The sequence below is a fragment of the Hyperolius riggenbachi genome, chromosome 5, assembly GCF_040937935.1.
Source record: "Hyperolius riggenbachi isolate aHypRig1 chromosome 5, aHypRig1.pri, whole genome shotgun sequence".
In the NCBI taxonomy this organism is placed as follows: Eukaryota; Metazoa; Chordata; class Amphibia; order Anura; family Hyperoliidae; genus Hyperolius; species Hyperolius riggenbachi.
The window spans coordinates 431,892,730-431,919,909 of NC_090650.1; the positions used below are offsets into that span (position 1 = coordinate 431,892,730).

Consider the following 27,180-nt stretch of genomic DNA (forward strand, 5'->3'; position numbering starts at 1 on the left):
TACAAACCCAATCGCAATCTCAGATCTGCACACGATCTTCTGTTGTCTTCCTCTAGAATCAAATCCTCACATTCACGTTTACAAGACTTCACATGCGCTTCACCCCTCCTCTGGAATGCCCTCCCACAACACATCCGTCACTCGCCAACCTTTGTTGCCTTTAAACGCTCTCTAAAAACACACTTGTTCCGACAAGCATATGCGCTACCTTAGGCCACTTCCCTTTGCCCTAATACCAAATTGCACTCCTACTAGGTGTCCTAAAACACAAAGGCGTCAATTCACCAGAGGTTACCAACCTATTCATCTCTTGGGAGGTAATTTACCTCCTGTGATATCTCCAAATAGCAATTCTCCAGAAGTATAGGGGAAAATATCGACAGAGAGAAATGCAAGAGATAAATGTGAGATAAGTATGAGATAAATAAGTGATAGTTAGTAGTTAGTTTTTCTCCAAATCACAATTCACCAGGGAAGAAAGGGGGTGTGGCCATTCGTTATTTTTTTTCATCTCTTTATCCCCTGAATGAACCTGGAGATATCGTGGTTTTCACACAGCAGCTGCTGCTGTGGAAGATGGAGCCTTTTGAGCTTACTCTGTTAGGCCTGGTGCACACCAAAAACCGCTAGCAGATCCGCAAAATGCTAGCAGATTTTGAAACGCTTTTTCTTATTTTTCTGTAGCGTTTCAGCTAGCATTTTGCGGTTTTGTGAAGCGTTTTTGTTGTAGTAGATTTCATGTATTGTTACAGTAAAGCGGTTACTGAACAGCTACTGTAACAAAAACCGCCTGGCAAACCGCTCTGAAGTGCCGTTTTTCAGAGTGGTTTGCGGTTTTCCTATACTTAACATTGAGGCAGAAACGCCTCCGCAATCCAAAATCTGCAGCAGCCCGGGAGTGTGCGTTTCTGCAAAACGCCTCCCGCTCTGGTGTGCACCAGCCCATTGAAATACATTACCCAAGCGTATCCGCAGCCGCAAGCGGATCGCAAAACGCAGCCGAACCGTTCTGGTGTGCACTAGGCCTTAGAGCTTGCTTCTATTATGAGGAGATGAAGGCGCAGGAGGAGGGTCTGTTTAATCGCCCCTTTTTTTTTTTGTGAGAGAACAGTTCTTGATAATTTTACTGAGACAGAGGTGGTGAAGAAGTTCAGACTCACTCGTGATATGATTTATGATATGATCCGGCAGTAAAAGGCGGGAATACTCTGGTCAGGTAGTGGCAAAACTCCGCCTCCTACCCACAATGCTTCACTTTCAAGCTTACAGAGAGGAAAAGTATCCCATGTAAATCATTAATACCGATTAGCTAACTCTCTGCTTTCTCACACTTTCCTCATGCATATCTCTCCATTATCCCCTGCTATCGAACACTTTTCTCTCTGTCCTCTCACACTGGTAAATTGACTCCAGAGTGTTAAAATACCTCATGAGATAAACTACCTACCTTTTTTCTCTTAGTAAATCCTCTCTGGTGAATTGACGCCAAAGCCCCTATATATTTGCTGCATACTACCCCTCCTCTTGTTTCCCCCCATTCCCTTTAGATTGTAAGCCCGCAAGGGCAGGGTTCTCTCCCCCTTTTGTGTCTTGGTAACCATCATACATTTTATTCATCATGTTAATTTTATCACGGTCATTACCAATTCTGTAATTTGCTTTTGTATCATTCTTTGTATTTTGTCACTAATTATGTATCTTGTATTTTGGTGTATAGCATTGTCTGTATTATGTACCCCGTTTGTTTCTTACTTTGTACAGCGCCACACAATATGTTGGCGCTTTATAAATCAATAATAATAATAATAATAATAATAATATGTCGGACAGAAATCGCTCAGTTACATTTTTTCCTAAAATCGTTCAGCAGGAGTTGAGAGACAAGTTTATACTGTATGTCACGCCAGGCTGTAATAAAATAGTGTTATGTAGAAAGATCCAGACTGCTTGTTTTGTGGTTTGGTGCAGCGCATTACACGTTCCATTCATTATAATGAGAAGTTTGCGATTAAATATTTCCTCGCTGTCCCGCAGGGACGATGAGCGCGGCATTGCGTGCAAACAGCACACGGGTCCAGCACGGCTGTGTCACTCACTGCGCTATAACGCACTTCTCTAGCACGGCACAGCGATCCCAGCGCCTCTCTGCAGTTCTGGGCGGGGAAAAGGTTTCTTTGGAGATTAGAGAATTTTTTTTCTCCCTTTCCAAAAATAGATCTCAATCTGTTTGTCTTTCCAGAGTAAGTAAATTCTACTTTTTTTTTTCACCTCAGTTTCCATGGCGATGAGAGAGTATCAATGACAGACACAGGAGCTGGCAATGGGACTGAGCTATTTATAATCTGTCGGGATGATGAGGGGCGAGCTGTGCCTCTGGCGGGGCCTGGTGAGATGGCCAGTAAAGGGTTACACCTTGTCACTGGAACAAATGACAAAGGAGAGAAGCGTGCGAGGAGGACGTTACAGAAAGCCTGTATACACACGTAGGGGTGCGTCTTGCAGCGCTGCGCTCCTGTGCTCAGCTACCACACTGCCCAGGCAGCAGTCACACCTTCATGTCTGTGTGTATGGCTTCCTCATTTGTGTAAACTAAGCTTAAAAATAAAACCGTAACCAAGAATTGAACTTCATCCCAATCAGTAGCTGATACCTCCTTTTACATGAGAAATCGGTTTCTTTTCTCAAACGGATGCTTAGGGGCTTCTGTATGGCTGATATTGTGGTGAAACCCCTCCCACAGGAAACTCTGAGGACCATGGTACTCCTGGCAGTTTCCTGTCTGTGAAATGTGTTGCATCGTGGAAAATAGGTGAATAAAAGTAAGAGTTTTATACATACCTGGGGCTTTACACCAGCCCCATGTGCACGGATCGCTCCCACGCCGCCGTCCTCAGTCTTCTCCGTCTTCTGTACCTGGTCCAGTTACTTTCTCCAGTCGCGGCCAGTCTGATGCAAGTGAAATGTGCTATTTCCAGCGGCTACTACACTTGGTACACTTTAAAGTGTACGCTCTGGTAAACTTTAAAGGATTACCACACGTCCCGTGCCCCGGCGTCGCCCTCCGCTCTCCTGTAAAAGCTCTTCACTTACTGGTTGTTGTGGTCGGTGCCCTTTGACCTGGACACAATACGCTGCGCATGTGCAGTATGTCCATTTGGGCACTTAGTGACCGTGCTCCTCAGCGACGCCACATGATGTAAATGTGCTTGCATGGTCAAAGGTGTCTAAGCAAAAATTCTGCGCATGCGCAGCGTAGTATGTCCAGGTCGGTGGGCTCTGACCGCGCTGACCAGGAAGTGAATAACTTGGACAATTACAGGAGAACGGAGAGAGATGCTGGGGCATGGGAGGTATGGTAAGCGTATCTGTATGAACTGGCTGCAGCGTCTGATAGCCCCGCTCCAGCCTGCATAGTCTCCGGCAGGCAGAGCAGGGGTACGGGAAAATGGCTGCCGAAGCCCTGTACTGGAGACAATTTGTGTCTCCAGTACAGGGCTTCGGGGGCCATTTTGCCGTAGCCCTGCTCTGCCTGTCAGCGTGGGAGACTGCAGTGCAGGAGCAAGATGGTCCCGGGAGCAGCGCGCCGAGGCCGGTGTTCCGACGAGATAACCTACACGTCGAATTTGCCTACATCCACTATCAAACGTATACCAGGAGGGTTAGGGTTGGGGGAGGGGAGGTGATAGTAAAAGTCTATGGGATGTAGGTTAGTTCGACAGTGTTGGTTAGATTGTTGGAGCACCGGCAAGGAGCGAGAGGAGACTTCTGTCAGGTGAGTAAATGCTTTTTTTTGTTCCAGGTGAAATGCTGTACAAATTGCGGTTATTTGGTGCTGACATGTTTCTCACATTGCATTTATTTTGTGCTGACATGTTTCTCAAATTGCGTTTATTTTGTGCTGACATGTTGCTCACATTGCATTTATTTTGTGCTGACATGTTTCTCAAATTGCGTTTATTTTGTGCTGACATGTTGCTCACATTGCGTTTATTTTGTGCTGACATGTTGCCCGCATTGCGTTTATTTTGTGCTGACATGTTGCTTACATTGCGTTTATTTTGTGCTGAAATGTTGCTCACATTGCGTTTATTTTGTGCTGACATGTTGCTCACATTGCGTTTATTTTGTACTGACATGTTGCCCGCATTGCGTTTATTTTGTGCTGACATGTTCCACCACTATATTATTGATATATTATTGAGCAAGACACACTACATGTTACGGGTTTCCTGACCCTTCCTCAACTTGAGGAAGGGTCAGGAGACCCTTAACATGTAGTGTGTCTTGCTCAATAAACCACAAACGCAAGTTTGAAGCCTGTGGAGTGCCTTTTTCTATAGTGGTGGAGTATTCGGTTTGCAGGAGTGGTGGACCTGCAGAGAAAGTGCACCGGCAATTGCTACCGTATTAAGGTGAGCTTAATCTGAGCTCCAAGGAGGAGATTCCAATTGTGCTGACATGTTGCTTACATTGCGTTTTATTTTCTGCTGACATGTTGCCCGCATTGCATTTATTTTCTGGTGTCTGGGGTAACTGTTGCTGCATTTATTATTTAATGGTCATAGTTGGCTATGTGCTGCTTTGGGGTTACGGTATACTATTAAATAGCATCACACCGTTTCTGCACACCCATGATGTGAATTCTCCATGGCGTAAACACTGCTTTCTTATGCCTCGCTGTTACATCATTATGCTAGCTCCGCCCATACAATGTCATGGCCATGCCTATTTGTCGGCGCCCCACCCCCTCCCAGGTTGAACCAACAAAAATCTGGTCACTCTATTTGAATTATAAAACAACATACTTTTCTTATAAAATCTTTATGGTATGCATGACTAGGGGTGTGTCGAGGGCGTGATAAGGGGTGTGGCAGGGGCGAGGCTTAAGTGTCCCTCTTTCTCATCTCAAAAAGTTTGGGAGGAATAGGTAAGCATCTGCACAACTCCCAACACACACAGTAGGCGTCCTATAGCCGGGGTACGGTGATGTTGAGGACCTGTGACGGGGGGGGGGGCACTGAAAAGCAGGCTGTATTTTGGGGCATAAGGTAGCTGCTTTTCTTTTGTTGCTATGCTCTCATCTCATTGGTCTGGCACACACCTTGCAATTGTCAATGCAGATCCTACCTCTACAGAAGTGATCTGATCGGGCAAATAATATACAGCCTATGAATACCCAGCGATGGATCCCAAGCTCCAAACCAATCTCTTTCCTGATCAGAAAAAGATCGGACAGGCTAGAAATGATCAATTGGAATACCTACCATTGTTCCATGTGTATGTCTGATCAACTTCACAAGATCGAAGAAGGGGAGGGGGGTCCCACAACCACCTCCAACCTGGTCAGCTAGACTTTTCCAGGATCTTTTTTTGCCTCACTTAATTTTTGTTCCTTATCCACATCGAAAAATTGATTTTTTTTAAATAAATGCATACGTGTGTACACTGCACTTCTGTATGCAATCGATGTCAGATCTGAATATTGATCGGATCTCTCACTGCCAGGATATCTGCTGGTGTGTATGTATATACTGTATCTTAGGACGAGCGTTTAGCTGAAGAGTATCCCAATATGCCGACTCTATAAAGACAGAAAACTGCACTTTGTTTATTTTCACTTCAAATATCTAAATCAGAAAATCAGAAAAAGAAAGGCGCTCTTGTGTTTTTCAGTCACTGTTACTTTACATAATCCAATGAACAGATGAGGAGACAACACAGTGTTTTATATCGTTTTATATCAAACGTTGGATCATGGCTCCATCTTCAGTTCATTAGCATAACTCAAGCAGAACAGACTGGCCGTCTCTAGATATGAATGGATGTGTTTATTTAAAGAGAATCTGTACTCTAAAATTCTTACAATAAAAAGCATACCATTCTATTCATTATGTTCTCCTGGGCCCCTCTGTGCTGTTTCTGCCTCTCCCTGCTGCAATCCTGGCTTGTAAATGCCAGTTTTAGGCAGTGTTTACAAACAAGAGAGTAGCTCAGTGTGTGAGTCATACAGAGTGTGCAGGGGGCATGGAGAGGGTGTGTATAGCTTCTATCCAATCACAAGCAGCACAGCACATTCCAGCCTGACTGCCTGAACCCAACAGAGCCGACAGAGGAGAGAAGATTAGATCATATAACAGAGATAATACAGCCGCTGTGCAACTAGAAAAGGCTGGAGTTAGACAGACCACATTAGAACAGGTATAGGAACTTATAGGATAGAAGAAATAAGGATGAACATTTTGTTACAGAGTCTCTTTAAAGGACACCTGAAGTGGGAGGGATATGGTGGCTGCCATAATTATTTCCTTTTAAACTATGCAGATTGCCTGGCTGTCCTGTTGATCCTCTGCCTCGAATGATCTTAAGGTCCCCATACATCTAGCAATATATTGGCAGATTCGACCAAGAGACAGATCTCTGTCTTTCGGGAATCACCCTCGTAACGCTGCCTTGCCCCCCGGCTGCGTCCCCCCAAATGTTCTATGTGCCCCCCAGTGCCCGTACATGAAGATACTTAACCTGTCACACCATACTCCGGAATTCCACATTGGCTGACGGCGTTATAGTACATGGGACATGTGTGATGTCACTTATGCCCCCCACCTGCTGTATGCTGGTAGTTATGTGGAACCTGAATGCGGTGGTACAGCGGACACAGCAGGCCAGATGCGTATCTAGAGGGGTGCAGGCATGGCATGTGCCATGGGTGCCACAGCACCATGGGCTCCATGTCTCCTCCTGTGCTGCGCCGCCATGCCTGTCCTCATGCCTCCCCATCACTCAGACCAGATCAATTCTGTTATCTGAGAAACAAGGCTACTTAATTATTTATGTAGGGCTCACTTGGTTTTAGAAAAGAGGACAGAGAGGGAATATTCCTAAAATTCCAAAAAAGTACCGTACCTTTAGTAATATCCTGAGGCAATAAGAACAAATGTGTGTGAGAAATTATGCTGTTTTTAGAGGGGAAGGGGGCTCTGATAGGGGGAGGGGGCACAATTTCAGTGTTTGCCAGAGGCTCTATGTTACCCAGATACGCCCCTGACGGCAGCGGCACTAGGGGGCGGCTTGACAGGTACAGTATAATGCACAGGACACTGGTGGGTACATACAGTATAACATTTGGGACTCAGGAAAGACAGCGGATGGGGGATGTCGCTCGCGATATCTCACGCTGTAACCACCACCTACCCGATCGACCACTTCGGCCCAAGATTTCCCAGCATGTCCAATCGATACATTCGACCAATTTCGACCAGAAATAGGTCAAATCATCAATCGAGCATGCTTGTGGCGGCACATATTTTCATCTGATTAGATAATTATCGAATCAGATGGTCGATCGGCCGACAAATCGCTAGATGTATGGCCAACTTTAGCCATAGACCTGAACAAGCATGCAGGTCAGGTCTCTGAGTGAGATCAGCAGTACTACCAGGCCAGTGGTATGGTTTAACCTCCTTGGTGGTAACCCTGAGCCTGGCTCAGGTTGGAAAAAAGAAGCCAGGAGCGGTAATACCAAGCCTGACTCGGGGTAGCCGCCGGGAGGTATGGAGACACAGCACAGCAGCAGCTAGAACTTGCCTCCCCAGGACCCGGATACTCTCATCCAGTTTTCTTCCGCTCCTCAGAGGCTCTCGATCACTCGGGTGAGATTGGCATTTGTCACATGACTAGAGACTGTGATCTCACCATAGGGGTAGAGCGCCACCTGGAGGACAGGAGGAAGAATTTCAGCGCTGGATCCCGGGGAGGTGAGTAAGTGCAGAGCCTGCTGCAGAGTCTCTGCGGTATAATCTGTTTCTGCTTTTAGAGTCTAAAAAGCACATTAAAAAATTGTACCACTTTTAGACCCAAAAATCAGGAAAAAAGAAAACGTAGCACTGGGGAGGATAAAACAAAATAAATATGGCAGCCTCCATATCCCTCGCATTTCAGGCGTGCTTTAAAGAGAGTCTGAAGCAAATAAAATGACCTCCTTTTACTATCTAGTCCTCTTCAGCAGTGTGAGCAAAGATGAATCGCCGCATCCGCGCGGCTGAACGACGTATTTAACCCCCTGAAATCCCCAGGCAAAATCCTCCGGTACTTCCTGGAGAAGGCAGAGCTTTGTGCTGTAGCTCTGCCTCTGCTCCAGTCAATCTCCGCCTCTCCCCGCCCCTCTCAGTCTTCTTTCGCTGAGAGGGACGGGGAAAGGTGGAGACTGACTGGAATGGAGGCAGAGCTACAGCGAAATGCTCTGCCTCCCCGGGCGGATTTTGCTGCCCGGGGGAGGCAGAGCTTTGCGCTGTAGCTCTGCCTCCATTCCAGTCAGTCTCCGCCTTTCCCCTCCCCTTTGAGTGAAAGTCTCGGAATTTTGCCCCAGGATTTTAGGGGGTTAAATACGTCGTTCAGCCGTGCGGATGCAGCGTTTCATCTTTACTCATACTGCTGAAGAGGACTAGATATTAAAAGGAGGTAATTTTATTCGCTTCAGACGCTCTTTAACTATGTTTCAGTTTCAGACAATAGTTTTATGCCGATGGGACTGCAGACCCATCCGCTGCATCCGTCTCTCACAGAGGGTCATTTACTAAAGCCGGCAATAAACTGCGAGATTTGTAGATCAGGGGAACGATCGACTGATATCTCCCTGATAGTCCCGAGTTCTCAGCACAAATAACAATATCAATAAAGCGATACAGTTATTTGCACAAAGGACTTTACAGTTATTGTTTGCGGTTTGCGGTAATCTCGTTTTATCAGCTGCATTTATCCGAATACTGTCAGTCGGTGGTTATGGGCGCTGTTCATATGTGCGATTCCTTTTTGATCTCCCTGATACGGACCGCTACCCTGATCTAGAAACTTTCAGCACTCAATATTAAAGAGGAACTGCAGCAGCATATAATAAAATGCAGCAAATTTTACAAACTATTTATCCTGGTTTCAGCATTCGAAACAGTTCTATATGGCTGATAATATGGTGAAACCCCTCCCATAGTGTGATGTCAGGGCCATGGCCATAATGTAGTGGCAGTTTTCAGCTCTGGAATTGGAGGTCTTCCAAAACGTCTCCTGAATTCTTCCACCGATTTAAACAGTCCTTAAAGTGACACTGGGGTGAAAACAAACGTATGATACAATGAATAGTATGTGTAGTACGGGTAATTCATAGAACACGAGTAGCAAAGAAAAGTGTCTCATATATTTTAGTTTTCAGTTATATAGTTTTTTGTTTTTTTTTTATATATCTCTAATATTTGCAGTTTACAAATTACACTCTGCATTTTAAACTATGAAACAGAGCAGGAAAGTTCAAAAGGTTATTAGCTCTGCAGTAAAACGTAAACAAACAAGAAACAGTGAGAGACCGGTCGGTCGAGATAGGAGCTTCAGAAAATAGCACCACTCTGACTAAATCAGTGGGAGAGCTCAGAGAAGCTCTTTTGCATAGATAACAAGTGAGGTTTCTTTACTCTTCCTGTACTGGAAACAATATACTAATGTTCTATTTCTTAGCTGTACTACACATACAAATCATTATCTCATAAGTTTATTTTCACTTCAAAGCGCCCGGTAAAAAAAACCCTGCAATATGAAGATGAATAATAATATACTTTGTGATTAGAGCTGACAGGGAGGGGTCACAGGCAGTGGTGGGCGGTGACAGGGAGGGGTCACACGCAGTGGTGGGCGGTGACAGGGAGGGGTCACACGCAGTGGTGGGCGGTGACAGGGAGGGGTCACATGCAGTGGTGGGCGGTGACAGGGAGGGGTCACATGCAGTGGTGGGCGGTGACAGGGAGGGGTCACACGCAGTGGTGGGCGGTGACGTCCCACAAACAAGGTACAGCTTTCAGCGACTGGACAGGACATTCATTTCACAGAACGCGGGACCTGCGATGTGATCGCCAAGCTAACTTTAAATAAACCTCGTTGTCACTTATAAATAATTAACTACGTGTTTGCAATTAATGGTGTGATTATTAAACCATTAGCTCTTCACTTCCCCAGGAGAATAGCGCTCCAAACAAGACAGAGGAAGCTGTATAAATCCTACTCAGGAATATCAGCATTATTGTAAAGGGAAAATCAGTCTGTTTTATTTGTTTTGAAGCTTTGGATCTTTCCTACATGTTTCACCACCGAGGGGGTCAGTCGGGGTCGTCTCTGGCGAGAATCCAGCCTGCGAACAACAGTCCTCAATACATCACTGGGGCTGAGTACATCTCTGACTGGAAGCCGTTCCATCACGCTCGAATCTGATGTAAATCGTTGCCGCCAAGAGCATGCCCGATTGACAATTTGACCAATTTCTGGCCACAATCGGTTGCATGCATCGATCGGACATGCTGAAAATCGGGCGAGTGGCAGTGATGGCGTGCGATAATCGCTTCCCCCTAAATGTAGATGCAACCCCCCAGTGCCCGTACATTAATACTTCACCTGACCGGTGTCCGCCACTGTCTCAGTAAAAAATGTTTTAGCTTTGGCGGTATTTTTTTTTTTCCGAGGTTGGCAACACAGTATCTGTCCAGAGGATGGGCTGGGAAGATGTTAAACGTATGACAGCTCCTGTGTCCACAGAGCGTGCTGAACAACACAACTGAGCATACGAGCCTCCTGTGCGGAGGATTCACACGAGGGATATATCTGCACTCGGCTGAGCATGACTTGTCCGCAGAGCCAGATCCGCAGTCTGATTAGATTACACAGGAGCGCGTACCCTCTCATTACACCGCTGCTCGCCACACTCCGAATCACACCGCGCAATGGACATACAAAGACCGCCACCTAGCCATAAACCAGAGCTGAAGACCACAGTCCTTCCAGATGAGGAGACTCTGATCCATGAGACGAAAGCTATGATCAGGTACTGATTTCGCAGACGGCCTAGCTGTCCTGCAAGTGTGCCAGAATACAATACAAACCACTTCACAATCAACTGTGAGGCCCCAAAAAGACCAAAAGTAAAATTATCCTTTCTGCAAAAATGTCTAAAGTGTCTAAACTGCTCTATACAGTGCGTAGTTCAGACGAGCCTGCAGCACCCCCAGCTGCCTGTATGACACCCCTGCTCTATACAGTGTGTAGTTCAGATGAGCCTGCAGCACACCCGGCTGCCTGTGTGACATCCCTGCTGTATACAGTGCACAGTTCAGACGAGCCTGCAGACCCCCGGCTGCCTGTATGACACCCCTGCTCTATACAGTGCGTAGTTCAGACAAGAGCACACCTGGCTGCCTGTATGACACCCCTGCTCTATACAGTGCGTAGTTCAGACGAGCCTGCAGCACCCCCGGCTGCCTGTATGACATCCCTGCTGTATACAGTGCACAGTTCAGACGAGCCTGCAGACCCCCGGCTGCCTGTATGACACCCCTGCTCTATACAGTGCGTAGTTCAGACAAGAGCACACCTGGCTGCCTGTATGACACCCCTTCTCTATACAGTGTGTAGTTCAGACGAGCCTGCAGCACCCCCCGGCTGCCTGTATGACACCCCTGCTCTATACAGTGCGTAGTTCAGACGAGCCTGCAGCACCCCCGGCTGCCTGTATGACACCCCTGCTCTATACAGTGCGTAGTTCAGACGAGCCTGCAGCACCCCCAGCTGCCTGTATGACACCCCTGCTCTATACAGTGCGTAGTTCAGACGAGCCTGCAGCACCCCCGGCTGCCTGTATGACACCCCTGTTCTATACAGTGCGTAGTTCAGACAAGAGCACACCTGGCTGCCTGTATGACACCCCTTCTCTATACAGTGTGTAGTTCAGACGAGCCTGCAGCACACCCGGCTGTCTGTGTGACACCCCTGCTCTATAAAGTGCGTAGTTCAGACGAGCCTGCAGCACACCTGGCTGCCTGTATTACACCGCCGCTCTATACAGTGCGTAGTGCAGACGAGCCTGCAGCACCCCCAGCTGCCTGTATGACACCCCTGCTCTATACAGTGCGTAGTGCAGATGAGCCAGCACCACTTCCAGCTGCCTGTATGACACCCCTGCTCTATACAGTGCGTAGTTCAGATGAGCCTGCAGCACCCCCGGCTGCCTGTATGACATCCCTGCTGTATACAGTGCACAGTTCAGACGAGCCTGCAGCACCCCCGGCTGCCTGTATGACATCCCTGCTGTATACAGTGCACAGTTCAGACAAGCCTGCAGTACAACCGGCTACCTGTATGACACCCCTGCTCTATACAGTGCGTAGTTCAGACGAGCCAGCACCACTTCCAGCTGCCTGTATGACACCCCTGCTCTATACAGTGCATAGTTCAGATAAGCTGCAGCACCCCTGGCTGCCTGTATGACACCCCTGCTGTATACAGTGCACAGTTCAGACGAGCCTGCAGTACACCCGGCTACCTGTATGACACCCCTGCTCTATACAGTGCGTAGTTCAGACGAGCCTGCAGCACACCTGGCTGCCTGTATTACACTGCTGCTCTATACAGTGCGTAGTTTAGACGAGCCAGCACCACTTCCAGCTACCTGTATGACACCCCTGCTGTATACAGTGCACAGTTCAGACGAGCCTGCAGTACAACCGGCTACCTGTATGACACCCCTGCTCTATACAGTGCGTAGTTCAGACGAGCCAGCACCACTTCCAGCTGCATGTATGACACCCCTGCTCTATACAGTGCATAGTTCAGATAAGCTGCAGCACCCCCGGCTGCCTGTATGACACCCCTGCTGTATACAGTGCACAGTTCAGACGAGCCTGCAGTACACCCGGCTACCTGTATGACACCCCTGCTCTATACAGTGTGTAGTTCAGACGAGCCAGCACCACTTCCAGCTGCATGTATGACACCCCTGCTCTATACAGTGCGTAGTTCAGATAAGCTGCAGCACCCCCGGCTGCCTGTATGACACCCCTGCTCTATACAGTGCACAGTTCAGACGAGCCTGCAGTACACCCGGCTACCTGTATGACACCCCTGCTCTATACAGTGTGTAGTTCAGACGAGCCTGCAGCACACCCGACTGCCTGTATGACACCCCTGCTCTATACAGTGCGAGGTTCAGACGAGCCTGCAGCACACCAGCTGCCTGTATGACTCCCCTGCCCTGTACAGTGCATAGTTCAGACGAGCCTGCAGCACCCACGGCTGCCTGTGTGACACTCCTGCTCTATACAGTGCGATGTTCAAACGAGCCTGCAGCACTCCTGGCTGCCTGTATGACACCCCTGCCCTATACAGTGTGTAGTTCAGATGAGCCTGCAGCACCCCAGGCTGCCTGTATGACACCCCTGCTCTATACAGTGCGTAGTTCAGACGAGCCTGCAGCGCCCCCGGCTGCCTGTATGACACTCCTGCTCTATACAGTGCGAGGTTCAGATGAGCCTGCAGCACTTCTGGCTATACAGTGCGTAGTTCAGACGAGCCTGCAGTACCCCTGGCTGCCTATATGACATATCTGCTCTATACAGTGTGGAGTTCAGACGAGCCTGCAGTACCCCTGGCTGCCTGTATGACACCCCTGCCCTGTACAGTGCATAGTTCAGATGAGCCTGCAGCACACCTGGCTGCCTGTATGACTTCCCTGCTCTATACAGTGCATAGTTCAGACGAGCCTGCAGCACACCCGGCTGCCTGTATGACTCCCCTGCCCTGTACAGTACATAGTTCAGACGAGCCTGCAGCACCCCCCGGGCTGCCTGTATTACACCCTTGCTATATACAGTGCATAGTTCAGACAAGCCTGCAGCACCCCCCGGCTGCCTGTATGACACCCCTGCTCTATACAGTGGGAGGTTCAGACGAGCCTGCAGCACCCCCCGGCTGCCTGTATGACACCCCTGCTCTATACAGTGGGAGGTTCAGACGAGCCTGCAGCACCCCCGGCTGCCTGTATGACACCCCTGCCCTATACAGTGTGTAGTTCAGACGAGCCTGCAGCACCCCCCGGCTGCCTGTATTACACTGCTGCTCTATACAGTGCGCAGTTCAGATGAGCCTGCAGCACCCCCGGCTGCCTGTATGACACCCCTGCCCTGTACAGTGCATAGTTCAGACAAGCCTGCAGCACACCCGGCTGCCTGTATCCTTTAAGCGCACGGTAGAAACATATCCCTTCACGTTACAAAACCAAGCTTGCTGGGTTCAGCAAAGAACATTTATTCATAGTATACTTAATTATTCATAATAGCTTCATAATGGAGTTCGGAATTACAAAGTGCTGCTAATGCATTATAAAAATATAATCGTCCCGGCAACAATTAGGATGTTATTAGCGGAGGATTCTGGGACGTTGGCGGGATAAAGCCAGATCAGCAAAACAGCGCGTTCATTGGCTCAGCCGCACAACCGCAAATGGGCCTATTTATACGGCGTCTGCTCATCTGCCGAGGAAAATGGAAACTTCTTAACGGGATCTGTTAAAGCTGAACTTCCAGAAAACGGATTACAAATGATGTAATAAATCAACATCCATCGGAAACTACAAAACAGCCCCGAAGCTAATCAAGACAAACTTACAGTAACTCGATCTCTAGGCTCTCCAGACTCCTTATTGCGTCCAATGCCTCTTCGTCCTGCAGCTGTACCCCGCAGTGACTGCGCTGTCAATTTGCACGCCCTCTCTGCGCGCTCCCGCAGCTGGCAGTCAGGGTTGCGGTGCACAGCTGTGCAGGAGCGTGGTACATGAGGGGGGCGGAGTGGATAGAGCATGCGCCAGACCAATCAGAGCTATGAATGGATGCATTGAGGAGCCTGCAGGTGTCTGAAGAGCTTACCAAGGAGAAATGATTCACCCTTATGAATTACTACTCTGTATCTCTTTATGACAGGATTTATCTCTCCTAGAGGTTGATTCACGACTACTAACCTGCTGACACAGCACATGTAATCCGCAACGGACGATACTTTCAAAAGCTGTGCGGTAGCGACGTATCTCTAACCCTATACTTCACCAGACTACGTTAATTGGCCTTGCTATTGCAGTATTGCGGCAGCGATAGGTCACTACCACGATACATAATACATAAGTGCAACTGGTGGCGCCGTAGTATGGCAACCTCAACTCTTGGCTTTCAGGCATTCCTGCCCTCCCCCCCAACCCCCCCCCCCTCCTTCCGGGAACCTGTATGGGTCAAAACCAAATCCGGGTAGATCTCCTTTGTACTTGGTAAAATAAATTATTCGGATAATTCTGTTTGGAATGAAGTTTAATCCTGGGATAATGTTCCTATTTAACTCATTATTTCTCTAGCAACACAAATGTTAGTGTCATCTATTAGCTATGAGGTCTGCATAGGTGGTCTCCAATGCTCCACCCCTTTCTGTTCTTCTGCGGTAGTCCCGGTAGTATTCCATACGTTGTCTCTGCATCGTAATATCACCACTGGATAATGTGTCAGGCCCAAAGGGAGAGTAAAAAAAAAATGCAATTGCTTATGCTTGGATTCCTATCCTTTACATACAAAACCCCTACAAAGTCCCTATCCTGCTTTATAAATATTTCATTAGAAAAATACAATGTTCAATAATTCAAACCACACAGGTGCCTGGCTCTTCTACTGACCACATATGCTATTGCTCCGTTGTTATTGCCTGATGAAGCGGGATCAAACCTGCGAAACGCGTTGCATATTTGTAGTTCATAAATAAAATATATTGGCTGTCTTTACTACAGTCGTTGTGTGTCTACTTGGAGGAGGTAAGTCCACCACTACCTCCTCTATTTACCAAGAATTTGTTTTTTAAGCTCATTTAGCTTCCTTTTATCCTTTTGGCGCCTCTCTTCTCCTGCATAATATTGAGGCCACCCTGGGTGGAGGGTTGAACCCCCTTTTTCTCATCTACAGAGAGCGACTTCTTCATCCTGAGTGGGGTCAGGAAAATCGCCCCACCTGCCTTTACAGTGGTTACCTAATGGTAACCCTGGTTTGTGAGTATTAATCTTTACTCTATCTAGTAACCATTTACCAGTATATATTACACTATTGGGGCTCTTGGTGTTCCTTGTTTTTATCTTTTATGGTAAAGTGTCATATTCTACAATGACCAATCAGAATTTGTCTTTCCTTAGTTTGTGGGTTTCAGACCACTTCTTCTTTTAAAATGGTGCTTCCCGAATAAACTGCTCATTTTTGGAAGGCCCTAGTGCGATGTCTACCTCTCCCGGCCTGCCGGGTTACAGCGCTGTTCACTACAAGCGCAGATTAATGATGTAGGATGGCTCTAGGGCCCGCGCTCCTGTCACACATGCTGCCGTGGTCAAGGAGCTGTCATATGACATAAGATGTAAAATGTATCCCCGTATGAAGCACTGACAGGCTGACATGTGATGCCTTCAGCAGGAAGATGAAGAGAGAACAACAGGGTGTAACTGGCATCATCGTCCTCCGCTCCCCCCAGCAGATTGCCGTCCCCTCCAGCACACACACAGCCAGGCTTTAACAATTGGCTCCAAGCTGCTCTATTGCTATTTAATTACTTAGCTCAGCTATTTGCAAGTACAGCACGAAAGTCAGAATATTAGCAGCATATGCTGCGCTGCATTCTACGCACGGCGAGCCAAATAAGCCGCCATAAATAAGTGTAAGTAACCCGCTCGTGGCTGCCAGGAGCAGAGCGGAGATCTGTGTCTCCGCCCCCGAAGGAGCGCTGCCAAGCGGTAACACAGAGAGGAGGCTATACGGCTGGACGTTTCACAAATGTCCAATACAGGAGATCACTGGAGCCAACTAAAAAAATAATAATTGTATATTCTCTCTGAATTCTGAGATATTGGGGTGTATTCACTAATCTTCACAGACTGCGCGTATACGTCTTACTGAGCATTATGCAATGGCAGTGCTGCTCAGGGTGCCATAAAGGGCTGGTTTTAACATAAGGCACTTAAAGAGGAACTCCAGCCTAAACAAACATACTGTCATTAAGTTACATTAGTTATGCTAATTAAAATAGATAGGTAATATAATCTCTTACCCACTCTGTTTTACAAGAACAGGCAAATGTTTGATTTCATGAGGGCAGCCATCTTTTTGGTTGAAAGGAGGTAACAGGGAGCATGAGACACAGTTCCAACTGTCCTGTGTCCTGATCACCGCTCCCAGCTGCTAGGCAACGAGCACAACAACATAGGAAAGCCCATCATGCTCTGCACAGCATCAGGGAAAAATCCCGGGCTTTTTTTTGATGGGTGGAGCTTAGTTAAAAATGCAGCTATAAATAAGTCTTTGGTAAGAAAAACAAAGTTCTGATGCTGTGAAACTGTTAAAGAAACACCAAGCCTTTTCACTTCTGCTGAGTAGATTTTAAGTCCAGAGGTTCACTTTAAGGCTCGTGCCTACATGCGGCCTATGTGCTAGAGGGTAGTGGTGGCCGGCTTACTGGCCGCCAAAAGTGCTTAACCCGTGCGGCAGCTCCCTCCATTTACACAGGCTTGGAGGTGGCTCCTTACCTTCCCTCCCTCTGCATAGCGGCAAGCGAGGTGTATGACAGGAAACTACCGGCATTCAATTGCCAATGTTTCTCTTCCTCAGTGCGTTCCCCCAGCATCCTCTCCATGGTTACAGCGTGTCACTGTGACGAGGATGCTGGGTAAGATCTGCGTGTGGTTTTAGTTAATGTAAAACGGGGTGAGGGGTGTAGCCTGTGTTAAGGAGTAGAGTTTGAGGCCCCCCCCCCCTCCAAGCTCAGGGATCCAAAGCCTTTTTAAATGCAAGTATTATGTGCGTACCTTGTGTAGGCCACTGTGTAGACCCCCCTCTGAGGGACAAGACAATATATACACTGTACAGCGCTGCAGTCGGCGCTATAATAATTATCATTTAGTATCTATTTAGTGCTGACATCCTTCGCAGCGCTGTACAGAGTATATTGTCTAGTCACTAACTGTCCCTCAGAGGAGCTCACAATCTAATCCCTACCATAGTCCTATGTCTATGTATGCATCATGTAGTATATGTATTGTAGTCTGGGGCCAATTTAGGGTGAAGCCAATTAACTTATCTGTATGTTTTTGGGATGTGAGAGGAAACCGGAGTGCCCGGAGGAAACCCACACAGGGAGATACAATACAAACTCCTTGCAGATGTTGACCTGGCTGGGATTTGAACTTGGGACCCAGTGTTGCAATGCGAGAGCGCTAACCACTACGCCACCGTGCTGCCCGTAAATGATACAATTTGAATTATGAGTATGGACCTATGATAAACATGGGTCAGGTTACTGAGAAATAATAAAACTAAGGATCACGACCCCATTAAACAAACACTAGAGGAAGCAGCGCAGGATATGTCCCCCTGCCACAGACAAGATTCAGAGCAAGCTGTAAACATGATAAGAATGCCATAAATTTCAGACAGGTCTGAACCCGGTGGTGAGATCATACTGGGTTTTCAATTACTCCTGAGTTATGAGACTTGGGCACAGCTCCACTCTGGAGGAGGCAGAAGTCGGCTCAGTGCTGGGGAGCGGAATCTTGAAGGATTAACACGTCACGCAGGAACCCAGAGATGGAGTGTGCGACGCCTTTACCGTCACTGTCACCGCTGTAAATTGTTGGCCTGATAACCTCTGTGATGAAATGAATGTAAGAGTATATCGGAGTTCTTTTAATTCTGAGAGAAAAACTCTTCCTAAAGGTGTGTCTAAAAGAAGATGGGAAATATAGGAGTACTAAAGAAGGACTCAAATGGCCTCAATTCTCTAAGCAGTTTAGACTAATCTACTGATGGTTTTTAGTCTACTGATGGTTTTGGTCAGTTGCATCAAAGGGGAATTTACTATTGCCAAATGTTTTAGACCTGTTTTTAGACCCGGACTAAACCATTTGGTAATTAGGTGGGTAAAGCAGGGGAATTGATCAATAGATGCAATTCACAAACAAGTAGCTATGACTGACATTCTTCTCCTCTGATGAGCTCTCCTCTGCATACAATTAAACTCCTGCATAATTCATTCAAAAGCTTCAGTCCTCACATGTAAAATACCTCACAAAATTACTTTACCCACAGAAATCAGCTTGTCTAATCTCTGTCAGAAAAAGTGGGCGTGGTTACTCCTTGTTTGCTTTTGTGAATTGTGTAATTACTGAATGTTATACCAGGTCTAAAAACAGGTCTAAAACGTTACACTAAACCATCAGTAGACTGAAAACCATCCGTGGACTAGTCTAAACTGCTTAGTGAATTGAGACTATTGAGAAAAGAACTCAGTGTTTTCCAGCAAAGAGTCCAAATCTTCTGGCTGTAGATATGGAAACACAATTAGTGAAGATATGGACTGTAAGGAAAAATGGGACATATTTTGTATGCATGTTCTAAAGCTAATGAATATCTAAAGCACTAGCTAAAGTCAAAGGAAAACTGCAATTTTTCCAATTTTTGTAATGTTGTAATGTTGTTTGTCAACTTTGACTCCTTAATAATCGACCTGAACTCAGAACTTCCTCTCTGCTCTAAAATATAAGCACCAGCAGAATAACCTTTAAAGAAAAACATTTATTTGTTACCGCTGATACAAATCCTGCAATAAATCTGCAGTGTTTTTACTTCCTGCTTTCATGGAAGCAGACATAGGGTTAACATCCTGTGTTTACAAATTTCTCTCTTGCGCAAGAGTTTAGGTCCACTTTAAGGTGAAAAATAGGTAAGCTTTGTGAATCAATCCTAAAGGCCCTAATTCCCAACATGACCCAACCAATGTACCTGGAACACCACACCTGTCTCACTGAGACCACCACACACCGCCTCTGAGACACTGACAGAGCTTGATAAAGGAGGGATTCCTCCGAAACGTCGCTAATGCTTGATTGCAATCTGTCTATGTGTCTTTTAAATAAAGAGCAATAATACTAAAACAGATGGTGCCGGTCCTCATCTTCTTGGATTACAGTGTGGGCCCCTAGTGCTGTGGGACTCAGTGACCAGGCACATCGATTGAAGTAGTGCATGAGTGCGGTCTACTCTAAGCTTGAACACCACAATGACCCAACCACTGGATATGGTCTTAATATAAGCTTGGAATAAAGGGGAAAGAGGTACCCAGAGAAGATAAAATGCGTTAAAGGAGAACTGTAGAGAGAGGTGTATGGAGGCTGACATATTTATTTTCATTTAAAGAGACACTGTATCATCAAAAAGTTCCCCTGGGGGGTACCCACCTGTGCCCGCTCGTCCCCCGCGCCTCAGGATCCCAATGAGGCTTCCCACGCCATCCTCCGTCCCTCGGGGGTCTCGCTGCAGCCCTCCATACAGTGGCCCGACAGATCAGACAGCTTGTTCAATATTTACCTTTCCATGCTCCAGCAGGGGCGCTGTTGCGGCTTTCGGCTCCGAAGTGGACGGAAATACCCGATCTCAGTCGGTTACGCTCTATTGCGTGGGCGCCTGAGACTTGCACCTGCACAGTAGAGCAGACCAGACGGCGACCGGGTATTTTCACCTATTTCGAAGCCCAGAGCCGCCACAGCGCCTGCGCAGGAACCGGGAAGGTAAATATTTACATCACCGCTGTTCGGAGGTCTGCAGCGAGACCCCCCAGGGGAACTTTTTGATGTTACAGGTTTTCTTTAAGCAATACTAGTTGCCTGGCTATCCTGCTGATCCTCTGCCTCTAATGCTTTCAGTAATAGGCCCTGAACAAGCATGCAGCAGATCAGGTTTTTCTGACAACTTTGACAGATATGTCAAGATCAGCTGCATGCTTGTTTCTGGTGTGATTCAGACACTTCTTCAGCCAAATAGATCAGCAGGGCTGCCAGGCAACTGGTATTGCTTAAAAGGAAATAAATAAGGCAGCCTCCATATACCTCTCACTACAGTTTTCCTTTAAAAACAAATAAAATGAAAAAAGTGAGGTGGCTTACCTCAATGAAGATAAAATAACGCATTAATAGAATTTTATTGCACTGGCAAAGCGTTTCGTAGGTGCATACCCACTTCCTCAGGCCAAATAGCAGTGCCTAATAGTGCTTGTAGCCACAAATAATGCACCTTCATTGAGGTAAGCTGCCTCACTTTTTTCATTTTATTTGTTTTTAACGCATTTTCTCTTCTCTGGGCGCCTCGTTCCCCTTTCTCCTGTGCCTTCACCCTCTTTTCGGAGGGGGATCATCCCTCTTTGACCAATCTAGGTCATTTGAGGTTTGCTTTCTACCAAGAGTGCGACCATCACCAGCTCCGTCTGGTCACCCGAGTGGAGTCGGAATTATACATCTTCACCTGCTTCTAGTGGTCGGTTGCCATTCTGCAACCCTCCTTTGTGAGTATAATCCATCCGCATTCTTTACATACTTCTGGTACTGGGACACACTGCACCATGTGGGCTCCTGTTGTCTCTGTGTTTTCTTTCTGAAGGGTGCCATTTTTTTTACCCCTACTTTTTGTCCTCTTAATATAAGCTTATCACAGTTACCTGGGTCACCACAACCCAACTAATGGACTGGACAATTCTGTAACCTGGTTTCCAAAATAGTTGGGCTTCCGTGTAAAATTAAAAAATAGTACGAAAATAACATAGTGAGAAATGTTACTGTGTCAAGAAGAATGGTAGTCATTGTAGTATTTGATACCAGCAACATGGTTCAACAAAGCTGGGACAAGCAAAGAATAAAGACTATTGCTGCTTTTCAAATCCAGGTCTCCTTATTCGGGAACCTGGATAATGCTGTGACTTGGAAGGAGGAAGCGTGGTAATCAAGTGATATGTGACTTGGAACATAGCATTGTGACTTGGAACATAGCATTATGGCTAAAACCCACCCGGTTTTAAAAGAACAGGCAAATATTTGTGATTTTATGAGGGCAGCCATCTTTTTGGCTGAAAGGAGGTGACAGGGAGCATGAGACACAGTTCCAACTGTCCTGTGTGCTGATCACCCCTCCCAGTTGCTAGGCAACGTGAATAACAACATAGGAAATCCTATAATGCTTTGCACAGCATCAGGGAAAAAAATCCCAGGCAGTTTTCTTTGATGGGTGGAGCTTAGCTAAAAATGCAGCTAAAAATTATGCTTTGGTAAGAAAAACAAAGTTCTGATGCTTTGAAACTGTTAAAGAAACATCAAGCCTTTTTAGTTCTGCTGAGTAGATTTTTAGTCCGGAGGTTCACTTTAACTGTCAAAGGGTTGGTTACATGACTGAGTATAAAAAGAGCAACTTTGAAAAGCTGCATCTCTCAGCAGCAAAGGAGGGGAGAACCACTCTGTGACATACAGCAGAAGCAACATCTTAGGATTTCATTGCTTGTAAAATTCAATATCAATGAACGATTTAGAGAATTCTAATACACCTTTGTACGGGAGGGATAAGGCTGAAAGCCAATATAGGATGGCTGTTGGTTTGGTCCTCATACACCGCTGGCTTGCCCTTGAACATGGACTGAGAAGATGTAGAACATTGTTCTGTGGTCCAACAAAAAAATGTACAAAAATCAATCGTGTAAAACCGAAGCATTACGGTCTCATGTAATCCTATGGTGGAGCGCTGTAACTGCGACCACCCAATAGTCCAATGTACACACAACTGAATCTAGCAGCGCCCAGTGTTCAAGTGTAGCAGCATCCAATTTCCGCCTACTCCTTTGATCACACTAACAACCTGGTCACCTAACATAGGTGTTAGTGTGATCAAAGGAGTATGCAGTCATTGGATGCTAGCAGCACTTGAACACTGAGTGCTGGTAGATGAAATAATATATAGTATATATATAATATCTATATACTATTTTTGAGAAGCCTGGACACTTTATCTTCGGGGCTAAAGAGGAAAAAGATAATTAAGCTAGTTGAAAGATCACATTTGAGGTGTGTTGGTGCATATGGCAGGGGTAGCCACCTTCCCTCTAGGAAGGGATAATTATTACTAAACAATATATACTGGTTTTAGAACAACATGTGCTGGAATCCAGTGGATATTTTTTTTCAAGGAAGGCACTGCAAAAACCAAAGTGGCCATGCTGAATACTGCACGTATTACAACAGCGTGTACAGCAGCGTGTTATGCAGTAAAACAGTGCAGGTCCTAAACTTGCCGGCGTGAGTCCAGAATTGACACCTATATGGAAGAAACTTGGTGCTTTACAGAACAAAATATACAACAAATCAGACCTGAACTCTCAACCTGATCCTAAATCCCATATCAGGAGGCAGGACTGGAAATACATTTCACTTTCAAAACAACAGCGACTGGTCTCCCGAGTTACCAAATAGACATCACAGCCAATGCCATCATCTCTTCCATTGGCTGTGATGTCTATTTGAAGAAATAAATAAGCATATAATTATTGGATGGTGCCGGTCTACTTCTATTACAACTACACTGATCCAGAGTGCTGCTGGCTCTACCGAGGCACATCTACATGTGATACTGAGGAGTGCTACTTTACATAGATCTACAACAAAAGAAACCAATCAGATAAATAGTAAAGATACCGTCATCAATAAAGTTATAATTTGCAGAAGTTCCAGTCTCTTCCTATTATTTATACCATCATAAAACAATTCTTTACATGCTATAAATAAAACTCTTGTTGCCCATGTGCCCTGTCAGTAATATTATGTGGTATATAAAGTTTAGTGAGGATGGGTGAGGACACATAAGGGGGGTGGGAGGGGTGAGAGAGGTGAATAGACAGAGGATGCAGGGCATGGCAGTAATATAATGTGCTGTATAATAGTGAGGACACATAAGGGGGTGGGAGGGGTGAGAGAGGTGAACAGACAGAGGATGCAGCTCATGGCAGTAATATAATGTGCTGTATAATAGTGAGGACACATAAGGGGGCAGGAGGGGTGAGAGAGGTGAATAGACAGAGGATGCAGGGCATGGCAGTAATATAATGTGCTGTATAATAGTGAGGACACATAAGGGGGCGGGAGGGGTGAGAGAGGTGAACAGACAGAGGATGCAGGGCATGGCAGTAATATAATGTGCTGTATAATAGTGAGGACACATAAGGGGGGTGAGAGGGGTGAGAGAGGTGAATAGACAGAGGATGCAGGGCATGGCAGTAATATAATGTGCTGTATAATAGTGAGGACACATAAGGGGGCAGGAGGGGTGAGAGAGGTGAATAGACAGAGGATGCAGGGCATGGCAGTAATATAATGTGCTGTATAATAGTGAGGACACATAAGGGGGTGGGAGGGGTGAGAGAGGTGAATAGACAGAGGATGCAGGGCATGGCAGTAATATAATGTGCTGTATAATAGTGAGGACACATAAGGGGGGTGGGAGGGGTGAGAGAGGTGAATAGACAGAGGATGCAGGGCATGGCAGTAATATAATGTGCTAATGTGCCGGGGCAGCGGGACCACTAAAACTATGAACTTTAGAAAAGCAAAGTTCACTCAAATTAGGCAGGCACTAAGTTTGGTGAACTGGGATAATGTACTACAAGGGGAAGACACTGAAGGGAAATGGCAAGCTTTTAAACTTATACTCAATCAATACTGTAGTATGTATATCCCATATGGAAACAAAATGTCTAGGAATAAAAAAAGGCCTCTATGGATGAATAGAAAGGTTAAAGATAAAATGAAGAGGAAAAAGAATGCCTATAAGGTCTTAAAACAGGAGGGGACCGAGGCTGCACTAAGCAATTATAAGGAGTGCAATAAAAATTGTAAAAAAGAAATTAGGCAGGCAAAGATTGAAGCTGAAAAACAAATCGCTAAGGATATCAAATCTAACCCAAAAAAGTTTTACAAGTACATTAACTCTAAAAAAAGAAAGGTTGACTGTATAGGACTCCTAAAGGATGAGGATGGGAACTCAATGGTGGATGACCAAGGTAAGGCAGAGTTATTAAATGCTTTCTTTGCTTCTGTCTTCACAAAAGAAACAGCACTGTTGCAAACTACAGAGGCGGAAGAGTCTCAATCTTCTAACTGTAATATTAAATACTTAACGCAGGAAGAAGTGAAGGCAAGACTAAATAAATTAAAAATAGACAAGGCACCTGGCCCGGATGGCATGCATCCTCGGGTCCTAAGGGAATTAAGTTCAGTTATAGATAAACCCCTTTATCTTATCTTTTGTGACTCTCTTGCAACTGGCAGAGTCCCAGTGGATTGGCGTACAGCCCACGTTTTCCCATTATTTAAGAAGGGCAAAAAATCTGATCCAGGAAATTATAGACCTGTAAGTTTAACATCAGTTGTATGCAAACTATTTGAGGGGTTACTAAGAGATACTATACATGACTTCATAGTAGAAAATAATCTTATTTCTCAGCATCAACATGGGTTTACTAAAGACAGGTCCTGTTTGACTAACATGCTCAGCTTTTATGAGGTAGTGAATGCTAATATGGATATTGGGAATGCTGTAGATGTGATATACTTGGACTTTGCAAAGGCCTTCAACACTGTTCCCCACAAAAGTCTGGTGCAAAAGTTGAGGATGCAAGGACTGGGGAAGAGTCTGTGTTCATGGATAGGGAACTGGCTAATGGACAGAAAACAAAGAGTTGTGGTCAATGGATCATACTCAAAATGGGAGACTGTTAGCAGTGGGGTCCCACAGGGGTCTGTTCTGGGTCCAGTGCTCTTCAATTTATTTATTAATGACCTAGTAGATGCAGTAGTGAGCAATGTTGCTATTTTTGCAGATGATACAAAATTGTGCAGAATCATCAACTCTCAGGAGGATAGTGTCATATTGCAACAGGATCTGGATAGGATGGCTATATGGGCACATACATGGCAGATGAAATTCAATGTTGACAAATGTAAGGTCATGCATTTTGGACGTACTAATGGTCTAGCACCATACAAAATAAATGGGATACAGTTGGGGACATCAAACTTGGAGAAGGACTTAGGAGTACTCATTGACAACAAGTTAAATAATCGTACTCAATGCCAAGCAGCTGCAGCTAAAGCTAACAAAATTTTGGGATGCATTAAAAGGGAAATAAAAACTCGAGATGCTAGCATAATATTGCCCCTGTTTAACTCTCTAGTAAGGCCACATCTGGAATATGGAATTCAGTTCTGGGCACCACATTACAAAAAAGATATTGCAGTTTTAGAGCAGGTGCAGAGACGAGCAACAAAATTGATGCGTGGGATGGAAGGTCTCACTTATCGAGAAAGGTTAGATAAACTGGGTTTATTTAGTCTAGAGAAAAGACGCCTTAGAGGGGATCTAATTAACATGTATAAATACATCAGAGGGCAATATAATACCTTGGCGGATGAGCTTTTTGTCCCTAGGCCTTCTCAAAGGACTAGAGGACATGATCTGCGCATGGAGGAAAAATGTTTTAGCCATTTATTTAGGAAAGGGTTCTTTACAGTAAGAGTGATTAAGATGTGGAATGCATTGCCACAGGAAGTCGTTATGGCAAACTCTATACCTGCATTTAAAGGGGGCTTAGATGCTTTCCTTGCGTTGAAAGACATCCATGGCTACAATTACTAGGTAATGCCTAATGATGTTGATCCAGGGATTTTATCTGATTGCCATCTGGAGTCGGGAAGGAATTTTTCCCTTTAGGGGCTAATTGGACCATGCCTTGTAAGGGTTTTTTCGCCTTCCTCTGGATCAACAGGGATGTGTGAGGGAGCAGGCTGGTGTTGTACTTTATACTGGTTGAACTCGATGGACGTATGTCTTTTTTCAACCAAAATAACTATGTAACTATGTAACTATGTATAATAGTGAGGACAGATAAGGGGGTGGGAGGGGTGAGAGAGGTGAATAGACAGAGGATGCAGGGCATGGCAGTAATATAATGTGCTGTATAATAGTGAGGACACATAAGGGGGGTGGGAGGGGTGAGAGAGGTGAATAGACAGAGGATGCAGGGCATGGCAGTAATATAATATGCTGTATAATAGTGAGGACACATAAGGGGGCAGGAGGGGTGAGAGCGGTGAATAGACAGAGGATGCAGGGCATGGCGGTGGCACGGCTACATCGGCAGCTGCCAAGCGCAGCAGTCATCACTCACCCCACTGCAGAGGCGCCAGCTGCAGGTGCTCCAGGACCAGCTGATTTAACACGCCTTCCACGCTGGCCTCTCCTTCACGCTTCATGGACGGGTGAGGGGACGTTAAGGAAAATGTCACCAAACACATGTGAACTGTACAAGACAAAGCATTATACAAAATACAGTAAACGGGAAGGAGATGTGCTACGAGAAAAAACAACGCAAGCTAGAACTACATAACACACACATTATTTATAGTTTTAAAAATAAAATGACATTTTTTTTCTTATTTCTCAATTT

At 45.8% G+C, this 27,180-nt stretch overlaps 1 protein-coding gene across 2 annotated transcripts in view; it reads right to left on the reverse strand.

The window, feature by feature from the left end:
• TRAPPC9 (trafficking protein particle complex subunit 9) overlaps window positions 1-27,180 on the reverse strand; it is a 669,767-nt gene that overhangs the window by 266,601 nt on the left and 375,986 nt on the right. The window contains exon 21 of one of the 2 annotated variants that reach the window (XM_068238081.1): window positions 26,902-26,992. In XM_068238081.1, coding sequence (XP_068094182.1) covers window positions 26,902-26,992 — 91 coding nt within the window. The other variant, XM_068238082.1, reaches the window with a different exon arrangement.